The sequence below is a fragment of the Sturnira hondurensis genome, unplaced genomic scaffold (genome assembly GCF_014824575.4).
Source record: "Sturnira hondurensis isolate 20B ecotype Veracruz unplaced genomic scaffold, ASM1482457v3 Scaffold0020119, whole genome shotgun sequence".
In the NCBI taxonomy this organism is placed as follows: domain Eukaryota; kingdom Metazoa; phylum Chordata; class Mammalia; order Chiroptera; family Phyllostomidae; genus Sturnira; species Sturnira hondurensis.
In genome coordinates, this window is record NW_028092750.1 from 5655559 (window position 1) to 5669215 (window position 13657).

General features: G+C 48.9%; 1 protein-coding gene and 1 long non-coding RNA gene across 2 annotated transcripts; one reads left to right on the forward strand and one right to left on the reverse strand.

Moving 5' to 3' along the window:
* Window positions 1-874: 874 nt before the first annotated feature.
* CCDC194 (coiled-coil domain containing 194) lies at window positions 875-5824 on the forward strand. The gene is made up of 4 exons (XM_037028901.1): window positions 875-1797; window positions 2909-3005; window positions 3379-3511; window positions 3903-5824. Exons 1-4 carry the CDS (start codon window positions 1429-1431, stop codon window positions 4057-4059), a joined length of 756 nt encoding a protein of 251 aa, XP_036884796.1. The 5' UTR covers window positions 875-1428; the 3' UTR covers window positions 4060-5824.
* LOC118975156 (uncharacterized) lies at window positions 3249-13642 on the reverse strand. Its single transcript, XR_005064013.1, has 2 exons — window positions 13315-13642; window positions 3249-4254 (listed from the first exon to the last, which is right to left on the reverse strand). It is a non-coding gene; the product is annotated as an uncharacterized LOC118975156 (long non-coding RNA).
* Between the last annotated feature and the right edge of the window lie 15 nt (window positions 13643-13657).

Genomic DNA, 13657 nt, shown 5'->3' on the forward strand with positions numbered 1-13657 from the left:
TTTCACTAATGAAGGGGGTTAGGTTTGCCAAGTAAGATGGATTTGACCTACTCAATTCTCCCCCTAAGCCCCCACACAGTGGCCCAATTATAAACTTCTCTCCTTCCTAAAAATATATCACTTCCCTTGCCGGCTGTGGCCCAGCCAGCCAGGGGTTGAGAAGTCAGCACTCAGGTCCTATGGGTCTATAGGGATTCCAATCCAGCAGGAATCTGCCAGTGATCAGCAGCTGCTGTGTGTCCCTGGCCTGAGACTTGACCTCTCAGGGCTCTGATTTCTTCATGTGGAATAAGAGGGATGGGGTAGTGGGGTGAGGGTTTAGGGACACTGAGTTTCTAGTTCACAGTGTTTATTCAGATCACGTTTCCTACACAAATAACTGTGCCAGGACTAGACTGGGAGGTGGGAACCAGGCAGACATGGCTTTGCTTTTTAGGGGATTTACCCAGTCTGATCGGGGAGGCCGCTGGGAATCAGTTAAACATGACGTAAAATTACAGCAGAGCTTTGAGAGCTCATCAAAAGGGGCCTGAGGTGGTGGGGGAGGGGAGGGTTCTGGAGAAGACACTAAGGAATGAATAGGGGTAGTTGGTCACAAAGAAAGACAGGGGCGCCCTGGCAGAGGAAACAGCTAATGCAAAGGCCCTGGGGTGGGAAGGCGCTTGCCAGAAGAGCACGGAGGGCTAGAGGGTGCCTAGGAGAAGGAAAGGACATCAAAGACACGATAGAGGCCTTCGGCGGGGGCGGGGGGGGGGCGGGGTGATGGATTAGGAAAGAGAGAAGGGTAGAGGGTGAGACAAACTGGGGAAGAGAAGAAAGAGGGTGAAGTAGGGAGGAGGAGAAGGAGATAAAAATGGAAGAAGGCCAGGAGGAGATGAAGCTAGTGACAAAGGGGGAAGGAGGAGATTTAATTCTGGGAGGTTGTCAACTGGCCTGAATCTAATTCACGTTGTAAGATCGCCCCCTGGCGATCCGCTGGAGAATTAGCAGGGAGATTGGGCCGGTCCACCCTTGGGTCTATGGCCTGGTGGCGTCAGAGTTGGTCGCAGAAAGTATGACAGCCTGACCCAGGCCTTTAGTCTTCCATTTACAGTTTCCCCATGAACAGAACTAGGGAACAATATGCCCCTAGTCCCTCACCAAGTGCCCTCTATGCTGATGGGTGCTTTGCCTGGATGTGCCAATGTGTTTGTCACTAAGCCCTAAGGACCTACTGCCATCTCCAGTTCACAGAGGGCAAACTGAGGCTCAGAGGATAGCATGCAGAAGGCAGAGGCAGAACCAGAACTCAGAACCCCAGTCCTGTCCTAGGCTCCGGTGGCCTGGTCTGGCCCCTGGTGGGGACCCAGCTCCTCCCAAAGGACTTGGGAAACACGCCCTGGCTGGGCGGAACTTTGGGTGTCCCTGGCGTTCCAAGGTGCCAATTAAATGCTTGTGGCTGTCTGGGCTGGAGCTGTGGACGGCAGTATGGCCGAGCCAGGGCCAGAGCCAGGACATGCTTGGCGGCTGCTCGCCCTGTGTGGGGCTGCTGTGTTTCTGGCGGCGGCTGCGGCCGGGGCAGCCCTACTGGCTTGGAATCTGGCCGCTGCGGCCTCCAGGGGGTCTCGCTGCCCAGAGCTGGAGCCAGGGGTCAATGCCACGGTGCCCCCCAGGGACCCAGTGCCAGAAGTCCAGGAGCTTCAGCGAAAGCTGGCGGAGGCTGCCCAACGAGAGAAGGCTCTAGCCAGGCAGCTGGACCAGGCCAAAGGTGTCCATCGGGAGCTCGAGGAGGCTTTAAGGGCCTGTGAGGGCCACCAGGTAAGCAGGCAGTGTTGTGGGCTGGGGCATCTAGAGTGTGGGGACAGAGGGCCTGCACACACCCTCAGGGATGACCCCCAGTGCCTAGGTTTCCCCAGTTCTTTAATGTGAATGAGGATAATACCATAATCCTAACTTCTACAATGCTGGTTCACCCTTGAGTTCACCTTCTGATCTAGAAGGCCCTACTGTTCTCTGCTATTTGCCAGATAAACCATAGTGGCTAGAGAAGCCCCAGACCCCTGAACCCACCTGGGGAGGCCCTGTTTTATCCTTTCCTCAGGCGCCCACTCAACTCTCCCCACTGCCCAGCCAGTGTCCCAGCCCTATTTCTGGAAAAGGACATTCATGTCACCTGTAATTAGGAGGCTAAACTTGGCTTCTTGGAAGAGGTACCAGCCGGTCCTCCCTTTTCCTCTGGCCACCTCCTTCAAATACTTTCATAACCCTTCCCACTCCTCGGTCTCACAGAAGAACCATCCTCAAAGTCCCAACCATTCACATTTATTAACTACTGTGCATTTCTGTGTACCCGGCCCAGCAGACGTTGGGTAGCATGTGAATTTTAGAAATCAAAACAGACCTCTTACCCTCTTCCTGCCTGTTTAAGAAAAGGGCCTGGGACAATCGAAGTTAAGAACAGCCTGCCCTCGGTTCAGACTCTGATTTTGCCTCCCAGTGGAAGATGCTCTGAGGTCAGACTAGCTGCTTTACAGAATGTCTCAGAGGCAATGGACAATCCACGTATCCAATCACTGTCCAATACCAAATGGGCTTGTGTTGGTTTGAAACTTGAGTCGGTGAATCTAGATGAGGCTGGGATTGGAACCCCAGTCTGGCTGCAGAGCTAAAACCTTTCTGCATCCCAGTGTCTTGGGGTTGGGGGGGGGGGTGGACCTAGACAGAGACCTCTTTCCAGGCTGGCAGCAGTCAACATGCCATACCTGACTTCAGCGGCCATTTCTATGTTTTACAACTAACTATAGGATCCCAAAGGACATTGCAACAAAGCTCAGGGAACACCAGTGTTATCTCAGTCTCTCCTAGAAAGGGTGGGACAAATTCAGTCCTGCCCTCCCAGGATGCCCTCCCCCTCCCCTCCACTCTGCAGAGCCAGCTCCAGACCCAGATGATGATACTGAAGATGGAGATGGATGAGGCCAAGGCACAGGGGACTCAGATGGGGGCCGAGAACGGGGCACTGACAGGTGTGTTGGGGAGCAAGGGTGCTGCTGGGCAGGGCTACAGGTGGGAGGAGCCTAGAAAGTTCCTAGCTACGCAAAAGTAATGCAAACGACATGCAAATGAATGCGAACACGTATGAAAGAAATGCACATACATGCAAAGGTTACAAAACGCAAATGCAACAAAATAGGCAAACGCCATGTAAACGACTTCCAAAAGCAATGCAAACCTACGAAATGCTATGCAAATGACATGTAAGGGCCATGTAAATGGCACACAAATTTAATTCAAATAAGGCACAGCACGCAAGTAGTAGGCAGACTATAAACTTCGACGCCGGCACGCGCGGGATTGGGAACCTGGTCTCCAGCCTCACCGCACCCGTTGCGCCCGCAGAAGCCCTGGCGCGCTGGGAGGCGGTGGCCACGGAGTCAACTCGGCTGCTGGAAGAGGAACAGCGGCGCGCACGCGCGGCCGAAGCAGAGGGCGGAGCTTGCGCGGCCCGGGAGGCGGTGCTGCTCGAGCGCGTGTGAGTGAGGGAGGAGCAGGGGCGGGGCTTTGGGAAGAAGACTAGGGAGGATCCAAGTGATGGTCCTGGAGTTGGCACATAGGGATGGTGAACTGGGTGGGCACTCAGGGAGAGGGAATCCCCAGGCTGGGGCCGGCACTCTGCAGGCGCGTGTTCTTAGGTTCAGGCGCATTTTGGGGGTCCTGGGAGAGTGGTGGAAGGGTGCAAGGAAAAAGAAATATCGCGGGAGGGGCTAGGAGGCCTTGGGGAAGGATCTCCGGAATGGCCAGGGATGAAGAAAGGATTGGGATCCTGGGGATGGGGTTCCCAGAAAAAGGAAGAGTTCTGGGAGGTCTCGGAAGTGGGGGGTCGAGGATCTGGGAACTGACCGGCCCCTCCTCCTTCCCGGCAGTAAAGCTCTGGAAGCCGAGATGGATCCCCAGCGCAGAGTGCCGCACCCCCGGGCCCGCTCTGGGTCCCGACCCCGGCCCAGCGCCCGCTCTCGCTCTCGCTCTCGCTCTCGCTCTCGCCCCAGACCCTCTGGGGGCTGCCGGCGCACCCGAGAGTGAGTCAGCTTCCCGCAGGCTGTGGGCTCCAGGCCAGGACAGACACTGTACGGCCCTGGGGTGCACGTGTATAGAGGTGCTCACGCTGGATGAAGTGCCCAGTCGACATCCATCAATGCTCAGCTTTAGACCAGCTGTTCTGAACAAAGACGAGAAGGAGACTCGATGCTCTCTCCCCGACCATCTTGTGCCTGCATTCTACAGACAAGAAACAGGCCCATTTAGTCACCAGTGAGGTCATGCTGATGTGGGACTTAAGTCCCCTCGAAGGATGAATAGCGTTGCCCTCAACCCACAAACATGGGGATTTAGGGTCCAGCCTTGGCTTGGGAGTGACCTGAAGAGGTCAGTGCTTCTCTTTGGCCCTCAGTAAAATGAGTGATTTGAATCACGTTGGCTTCTCCTTGACAACAAAAACTGACAAAAGAGCACAGTGAGAAAACCACAGACCACTCTTCTTGTGAGAATGGTAGGAAACTTCCACATGGAAATTTAGCAAAGAGAACTGAGTAAAATATGCCACACAAAAAAAGGTGGCTTATGCCTGAGATGCAGGGATGGTTCATTATTCAGAAGTTTGTTAATAAAACTCACCATAGTAATGGATCAAATGAGAAAAAAGTTCTGAAAAAAAGGCATCAAATTCAGGGGCAAGGTAAGGAGAACCACTATCAAGTATTTACTATGGTTTTGGGGGTGCTAACCAATGCATTTAAACAAGAGAAATAAGACAATTATTATAAAAGAGGAAAGGAATTTATAGCTTGATAAGAAAGCACTGTTTGGAGGGTACGGGAAAAAAAGAAAGCACTGTTTATACAGATCAAAAATTACTGAAATAACAATTTCACGTGGCAAACTTCATGTTATCTTTGTGTTTTATACTTATATTTCACATAACTTCAGACTTACAGAAAAATTGGAAGATGAGTACGAAGAACTCCTGTGCACCCCCACCCAGATTCCACAGATATTAACTTTTACCACCTTTGCACAAGCTCTTGCTTGCGTTCTCTCTCTCCCCATCTCTACTTTTATTAAAGAGTTGCAGAAATGATGTCTCTTTGCCCATAAATACTTAAGTTTACATTTCCTGAAAACAAGGACATTCTCTCACATAATCATGGTACACTTATGAAAATATGGAAATGGATATGAGAAAGTGCTATTATCTAGTCTGCAGACCTTAAACAGATTTTGCCATCTGTTCTGGTAATGTCCTTTATAACAAAAGATTCTTTTGGTTCACACACTATATTTGCCACATCTCTCTTATCTCCTTTCATTGGGAATGCCCTTCAGTTTGTCTTTGCCTTTCATAATACTGGAATTTTTAAAAGCCCAGACCAGTCATTTCGTGGAGTCCAAGTTTGGGTTTGTGTGGTGTTTCCTTATAATTTCACGTTGGCATTTTTGGCAGGAAAACATCAGAAACAATTCAACATAACAATATCACTTCTGGTGGTATGATTATATAGAGAAAAACTAAAAGAACGTACTGAAACTTTTCTATATTTAAACAACTAGGGAGAAAATCCTTTGAAAGAAAAAAAGATAAAGTTCAGTTAGTTTTTTATACCCAGGAATAAACTAATTTTCATATTATGTAAGGTGCTCTTATAAAATATTTTTTAAAAACAACTCATAGGAAAGTGGACAAAGTTCACAGAAACACACACAAAAAAGATGCCCAACTTCACTCCTAGAAAAGAAATGTAAATTGAAGTAAAAATATGGTACACTTTCCACCAGTTAGTTTGGCAAAAATTAAAACTTTGCAGATGCACTGTGTTGGCACTGCTGTGGGAAAACGAGCAATCCCACGCAGCACAGGTGGAACTGCTCATTGGCACAACTATTTGAAAGGGCGGTTTTCTAGAATCTCTCAAAATTAAAGTGCAAATACCATTTGATTCATCAATTCCCCTTCTAGCAATTTTCTACAACTATACTTACACGGGTGCAAAGTGATAGGTTAAATGCAATGCAGAATCCTAGGTTGGATCCTGAAACAGAAAAACACTTAACGGGTGAATCAAAGTGCAGAGTTTAGTTAATAGTAATGTACTAAGGTTAATCTGTTAGTCTTAACAAAGGAATTATGTTCTATAAGATGTTAACAATGGACGAAGGTTGGTGAGGGCTACTCAGGGACTCTCTGTATTGTCTCTGAAATTTTCCTGTGAATCTAAAGTTATTTCAAAATATACTTTTAAAGATTTTATTCATTTTTATTTTTTTATAGAGGGGAAGGGAGGGCGAAAGAGAAGGAGAGAAACATCAGTGTGTGGTTGCCTCTGGCATGCCCCCTACTGGGGATCTGGCCTGCAACCCAGGCATGTGCCCTGAGTGAGAATTGAACTAATGACCCTTTGGTTCGCAGGCCCACGCTCAATCCACTGAGCTACGCCAGCCAGGGCTAGAATGTACGTTTTAAAGGGAGGAAGAAGACATTATTACCAGGTTCTTGGTAATTGCCATAAAATTGGAAACAACCTGAATGTCAGCCAACTGGGAACTTTGAGTGTCCACCTATTCACATGGTAGAATACTGTACAACTATTAAAAAGGCCAAAGCAGATCTTCTGCAAGACACATGATGTAAAAAGCAGGAAAGCAATAACCCGGGGAGGGGGGACTTTTATCCAAATATTTCTAGGAAACACTGGTCACAGCTGTGGCCTCTGGGGCGGGAACCAGGGGCCTAGGCATTGGTGGGCAAGGCAGCCTCATGTTTCTCTGTATATCTCTTTGTAATATTTGCATTTTTAAAATCATGCGAATGTATTACCTTAAAAAATTAAATTTTGTTTTGAGAAATTCTTAGGAGTCTGATGTGTGAAGAGGAGTGGGAACCCTTAGAACATTGATCCTTTCTCGGCCAGCCATGCTCCTTATCCCCCCACCCGCCTGGGGCTTGGTGGTGCCTGAGCAGGGCCTTTACCTGAGGGCGGCCCACCTGGATGGGGAACAGGAGGGATGTGGACGTGCCCTGCAGGAGGAAGCCGGGCTGAGGGGAGGAATAAGAGGGTCTGGCCTCTGTGTTCCACTGTCGGCCACCAGAGGACGCCCCAGCCTGCTGCCCATCTACCGCCTAGTAAGGGCACAGAGCTTGAGGCTAAGGGTGGGTCTGAGAAGCCCCCACCCTGGCATAAATCCAGAAGTGGGCAGGAAATGGCTTCTCCCTCTGGAGGCAGCCAGAGCTGGAGGCCAGGAGATTGGCCTTTGTCTAATTAAGATCCTCACTGTGTGAGGGTCCAAGAGCTGATCCCCGTGAAGGGCTGGGCTCAGCGCTGTGCCTAGGACCTAAAACATTGTCATTATTATTCACTTATTCTTCTGGCTCCATCTTGACCACACCTGCGAAACACCTGAAACTCAGTTCCGTGGGTGGAAGGAAGTGGGGAGCCATGGCAGGTGTGTGAGCAGGAAAGGCACAGGCAGATCTGGTGTCAGAAGGAGAGTTGGGAAGGGAGAGAGGGCAGAGGGGATGCTAAACCCCTGGGGAGGCTCATAGGATTGGGGGTTATTTAGGGAGAACAGGCCTATGCCCTGGCTGCACCAAGGCTTGCCAGCCACCCAAGGAGCAAACAGCACTCCTTGGTGGGTCCTGCCTCCTGGACCCTGCCTGCATCCCACCGCTCTGGGCCAGCCCCTGGCCTGACCTTGCTCTGTTCTGCCCCGTCTCTCCACCTGTCTAATTACCACTCAAAGTCTCTCAGTCTCTGAGTCTCTCTTTATCTCTGCATCTCCGACCCAGTCCCCAGCACATTTTTCACGTCCCTACCCTGGCCTGCTGTCCAGAGTAACCCTGGAGCCTCCCTCCTGGCAGGAGACAGGAGTGGGGGGCTGACGTGAGAAGCCTCAGTGCAGCTGTGGGCGGAGAGCACCTGGGACAGCAGCAGGCCGACCTCACTGGCCCTCCAGTTCCAGGTAAGAAAGTGGGTCACCTTTTTTTCAGCCAGGAACATGGAGGCTCAGAGGAAACAGGCTGTTCCTCTCCAACAGGCTCTCTTTGCCTCTGTCACCTTCAAAAGCACAAAACCTAATCTCGCTTGAATTTGACCAAAAACCCAAACACACGGGCATAAATGTGGAGGGCTTTCTGAGCTTTGTTGAAATTTCTCTTCACCAGAAATATCACTTCCTCAAAGATTTTCCAGAAGTTTAAAAAAACAAACAAACCAACCCCCAAAAAAACCTCTCATGTCACCGGGAGGACTTGGGTGTCTGTTTTCAGGTAGTGACAGAGTTGACTTCCTCCTGACAGTTTTCCCAGCTCTGCCCAAACAAATGAAACCAAATTGATTGTTTTTAATTTTTCAAAACTTTAAAATTGAAGGCTAACTTTGGGATGAACTGAGGGAATTCAGATGATAGGTTCATGCACAAAATTTCCTGTGAGCGTAACAAATTGTTTTCAGGAAAAAAAACTGAGTGCTTACTATCAGGGCCAATGCATCGGACCACATGTGAACCCAAGGACACCTCCCGCCTCTGGGGTTTTCTGGCCAGGGACACGGGCAGAATGTGCTCAGAAAGTCTGTTTTTAGAGATTTTAGACATTGCTGGCAGGGGTGACAACGGAAACAACTTTGTTGGAAAACAAATTGGTGACAGCTGTCAAAATGCAAAATGTGACTACTTTGGGAGCCAGTGATTTAATTTGTGGGGCTTTGCTATCAAATCTTATTTTGTTCATTGGAACAAAAATTTAGGGCCCTGGCTGGTGTAGCTCAGTGGATTGAGCGCGGGCCTGCGAACCACAGGATCGCGGTTCGATTCCCAGCCCGGGCACATGCCTGGGTTGCAGGCCAGTTCCCAGCAGGGGACGCACAAGAGGCAACCATGCATTGGTGTTTCTCTCCCTCTCTCCTTCCCTTCCCCTCTAAAGATGAATAAATAAAATCTTTAAAAAATTAAAAAAAATTAGGGAAAAAATTAGAAATGGTCTAAATGTTCAATGATAATTATTATGGTGTTGTATGTAGTGAAAACCTGAACAGGAACCAAAAGGAATAAACAGATCCCAAAGACATAATGTTGAGAAAATAGAGATAATTTACATCATTAGTTTTTACATGAAAAGAAAATCTAGCCCTGGCTGGTGTGGCTCAGTGGATTGAGTGCCAGCCTGCGAACCAAAGGGTCATTGGTTCAATTCCCACTCAGGGCACATGCCTGGGTTGCACGCCAGGTCCCCAGTAGGGGGTGTGTGAGAGACAACCACACACTGATGTTTCTCCCTTTTTCTCCCTCCCTTCCCCTCTCTCTAAAAATAAATAAATAGCCCTGGCTGGTGTTGCTCAGTACACTGAGCGCTGGCCTGCAAATAAAAGGATCACAGTTCGATTCCCAGTCAGGGCACATGCCTGGGTTGCAGGCCAGTTCCCAGCAGGGGACACATGAGAGGCAACCATACATTGATATTCCTCTCCCTCTCTCTTTCCCTTCCCCTCTTAAGATAAATAAATAAAATCTTTAAAAATAATAATAAATAAATAAAATCTTTTTAAAAAAATAAATAAAATCTTTATAAAAAAAGAAAATCTAGCCGAGATTAGCTTTATATTTCACTACATTGTGTTGGAATTTGGGTTTTTCTCGCTACTTATGGGTTATATGGTTCTTTCCAAGCTACACTGTAGTAATTGGAGAAGTTTTTTAAAAAGATTTTATTTCTTTATTTTTAGAGAGCAGGGAAGGGAGGGAGAAAGAGAGGGAGAGAAACATCAGTGGGTGGTTGCCTCTCACATGCCCCCACCAGGGACCTGGCCTGCAGCCACAGCATGTGCCCTGACTGAGAATCAAACTGATGACCCTTTGGTTCACAGCCTGCGCTCAGTCCATTGAGGTATACCAGCCAGGGCTTAAATATTGTATTTACTTATCTCCAGAGAGAGGGGAAGGGAGAGAGAAAGAAAGGGAGAGAAATAACAGTTTGTGGTTGCCTCTCATGTGCCCCTAACTGGAGACCTGGCCTGCAACCCAGGCCTGCTACCCAGGCATGTGCCCTGACTGGGGATCAAACCAGCAACCCCTCAATCCACAGGCCAGCACTCAATCCACTGAGCCCCACCAGCCAGGATGCAATTTGAGAGTTTTAAGCATCGCCTTCTGCTCAAAACCTTTAGAGGATCAAGGAGGTGTGTCCAGACTTCCAAGGGACTCACCGATGAAGCTTAACCCAGCTCAACTACAGAGCCTTCTCAGACGCCCATGGAAGAAGATTCAACTGCCTCTCGGCCTGTCTCAAAAGGTCTAGCAAAGAACCTTAGGAGCTTAACTCAACCCCAGTACCAAATCCCCTTCCCTTCTTCCAGAATATTCACCCCAACAGCAGGGCAGAGAAAGAAACTTACTGGGGCTGGGACTGGGACTGGGGCTGGGTCAAAGCCCACTGCAGGAAGAAGCATGGAGTAAGGATATTGGCAACTGCTCAGAAAGAAAGGATGCAACGGGAGTTACAGGTTATTAGATACTGCACCCTGTTTCTGCTCTGAAAAGACCCGCACGAGAGGGGCGTTGAGACTGAATCAAGTTCAGAAGATTTGGATATAGCCGCCATTATTGCCTGTGTCATGGAGATCCTTCCGATAATATTCGCATGGAGAACAGTTGTGGCTTGGGGTCAGTTTAGTCGTAGCCCTTATTCTCATACCGTTTTTTTTTCTTGCTAGTAATTTGAGGATCATTACACAGCCGCTTGGGAAAGCTACTCTCTGTTAGGACAGACCATACACCGATATTATGATAACCTACAATGTAAGGTCTGTAATGTGGGGTTTTTTTGCACCTCTTTTTTGTCTTCCTTAATACCAGAAACTTATAAGGAATCCTTGTAATTTGTATTTGAATAACTTCAGTCTAGTTCAGTTCCATTTTTTATTTGACCAAAAGAAGCACTAATAAGTCTTAAGTATTGCTGGTGTGTTTAAGAAGCATGAAATCCAACATCAAGAATTAGAAGCAAGTGCCCTGGCTGGTGTAGCTCAGTGGATTGAGCGAGGGCCTGTGAACCACACGATCGCAGTTCAATTCCCAGTCAGGGCACATGCCTGGGTTGCAGGCCAGTTCCCGGTTCCCGGCAGGGGATGCATGAGAGGCAACCATACATTGATAAATAAAATAAAAAAGAATTAGAAGCAAGTAATTTGTGTGGGAGGAATGTAAAAAAGAAAGGAAGGGAGGGAGGAAGGAAGGAAGGGAGGGAGGGAGGGAGGGAGGAGACACTGGTGGTTTGGCCAGAGCATACAAGGTGCATTAACTAGATGCTCTGGTTTTCAAAATTTTAAATTGTAAATTTTTTTGATATGCTATTTTCATTTTTAGTAGCAAATAAATGTGTGTATAGAGGATCTTATTAAAATTTGACATATATTTGAGTACCTTTTAAAAATCTAGCTATTGCCAGTAGCTCAGTTTTTAGAGTATCATTATGTTATGCCAAGATTGCAGGGACCAACAGATACATAAATAAGTGGAACAACATAATTCATGTTCTTCACTCTTTCTCTCTCTCTCCCCCTCTCTGTCCCTTCCTCTCTCTCTCAAAAAAAAATCAATTAATTTTTTTGACCTATTAAAACAAGTTATTTGAAAAAGGAGCATTACAAATAAAGAATGTGAGACCAAATCTCCAAAAAGAAATTGAGTATTATTTTTTACCTTGACACAAAGACATTTGCATGTATATTTAATACCCTTATTCTTTTTTATTAAGAATTTATTATTTTTTAAAGATTTTATTTATTTATTTTTAGACAGAGGGGAAGGAAAGGAGAAAGAGGAAGAGAAATATCAGTGTGCAAGAGATACATCCATAGGTTGCCTCTCACATGCCCCCCAACTGGGGACCTGGCCTGCAACCCAGGCATGTGCCCTGACTGGGAATTGAACCAGCGACATTTCAGTTCACAGACTGGCACTCAATCCACTGAGCCACACCAGCCAGGGCTAAACACTTTTTTAATCCTCACCCAAGGATATTTTTGTTGCTTTGAAAGAGAGAGAAACATCAATCAGTTGCCTCCGGTGTACACCTGAACTGGGGATTGAACAGGCAACTAGGTATGTGCCCTGACCAGGGATCAAACCTAGGGCCCTGGTGTTTCGGGATGACGCTCTGACCAACTGAGCACTCGGCCAGGGCTTGCCTCCATTTTAGACAGAAGAAAACTGAGGCTCAGGAGGAGGAGGAGGAGGTGGTCACCGACCTGAGGTCACACAGTGGTAAGTGGTGCAGCCAGAACTGAACCCCACAGCCCTGAATTGTAACTGTGAATTCACTCTGCTTATGATGGCCCCACTAAGGAGGATGGAAGACCACCTTCTCCCACCTGCTGAGATTGGGGGGAACTCTGTGTGGACCTGGCCAACCTCGAAGAACAACTGGTTGGGCACCACTTGCAGCCCCCAACCCTCCTCCCTTCACTAACCAGATGGAAAGGGTCTGGGAATCAGGAATCACTGGGTAGCTCTGAGGACCAGAGGTCAGACAGGGGTTTCCTGCCCACCCCTGGGAACTTCCTCCTTCCCGACACAACTCCTGCCTCCTTGATGGACACCACCCTGGAGCCTGGCTCCCCACTGTCAGCACCCCCACTCCATCACACCAGCTAATGGGGGATGGCCCCCTCTGCGGCAGCCTTCACCCTGCTGTGCACCCCCCGCCCAGCCACGATCAGCAACTGTCACCCAACCAGGGTCCAGCCTCCTTGCCTCCTCCTTGTCCTTTTCTCCTCGGCTTGTCCCTTCTTCCTGTCACCCGAGAACCCAGGGGGCTATGGGCTGTGTCCCACTCTGTCTCCCCAAGCCTGAGGACCCCTCCCAGCTGGGGCTGGGGCTGCTGCCTCTTGGAAGTGCCTGGCATCACCCAGCATGGGGCGTTTCTCTGAAACTTCTGGTTCTGGGGTGACAAGCAGGAGGGCGCACCCAGAACTCTTTGCTCCTTGGTTCCAAACTCTCCTCCATGCCCACCTGGGGGTGACCCCCAGTGAGGCTCAGCTGTCTGGCACTTCCTGTTCACCATCTCCTAGAGCCCCAAAATAATGCTTCCAGCAAGAAGTGATGGTAATAACAACCGCTTCACCCCACAGCCCTGTGACTGGGCATCGTGCATATCCCACATTATAGACGGGGAAGCTGAGGAGCAGACAGAAGAAGCCCCTCCCACGAGCTCACACAGGCCAGACTAGCTCTCCCTGGCTCCAAGTTCATTGCTGTCGTGCTGCTGCTTCCAGTGCGCTCATTAAGCACCTGTGTGAGCCAGGATTGGGTGGGATGACAACTTGGGGGGTCCACGCCACCACCATTTTCAGACCAGCCCTCTGCGAGCTAAGCACTCTGCTTAGTTCAGCCCTCTTAATTGACACAGCTCTGTGAGGTGGGCGCACATCTGCAGTCAGCCCGCTGGGAGGTAAGCAAACACAGAGAATGAACAGCTTAAGACCCAGGGGTGGTCCCTTCTCCTCCTTGTTCCTCAGTTTTCCTCCTCTGCGTGATGGGGATGCTGACAGGGGTGCATCTGCTGCAAGTGCTGGAAACAGCGCTAGGCACAGAGCAGGGGCCAGTGAAGAAACTGAGGCTCAGAAAGGTTGAA

Coding starts and splice junctions, on each gene's coding strand:
- CCDC194 (XM_037028901.1), top strand. CDS start 1,429: ATGCTTGTGGCTGTCTGGGCTGGAGCTGTGGACGGCAGTATGGCCGAG. Junction 1,798..2,908: donor GGGCCTGTGAGGGCCACCAG/GTAAGCAGGCAG, acceptor TCCACTCTGCAG/AGCCAGCTCCAGACCCAGAT. Junction 3,512..3,902: donor GCGGTGCTGCTCGAGCGCGT/GTGAGTGAGGGA, acceptor CCTTCCCGGCAG/TAAAGCTCTGGAAGCCGAGA.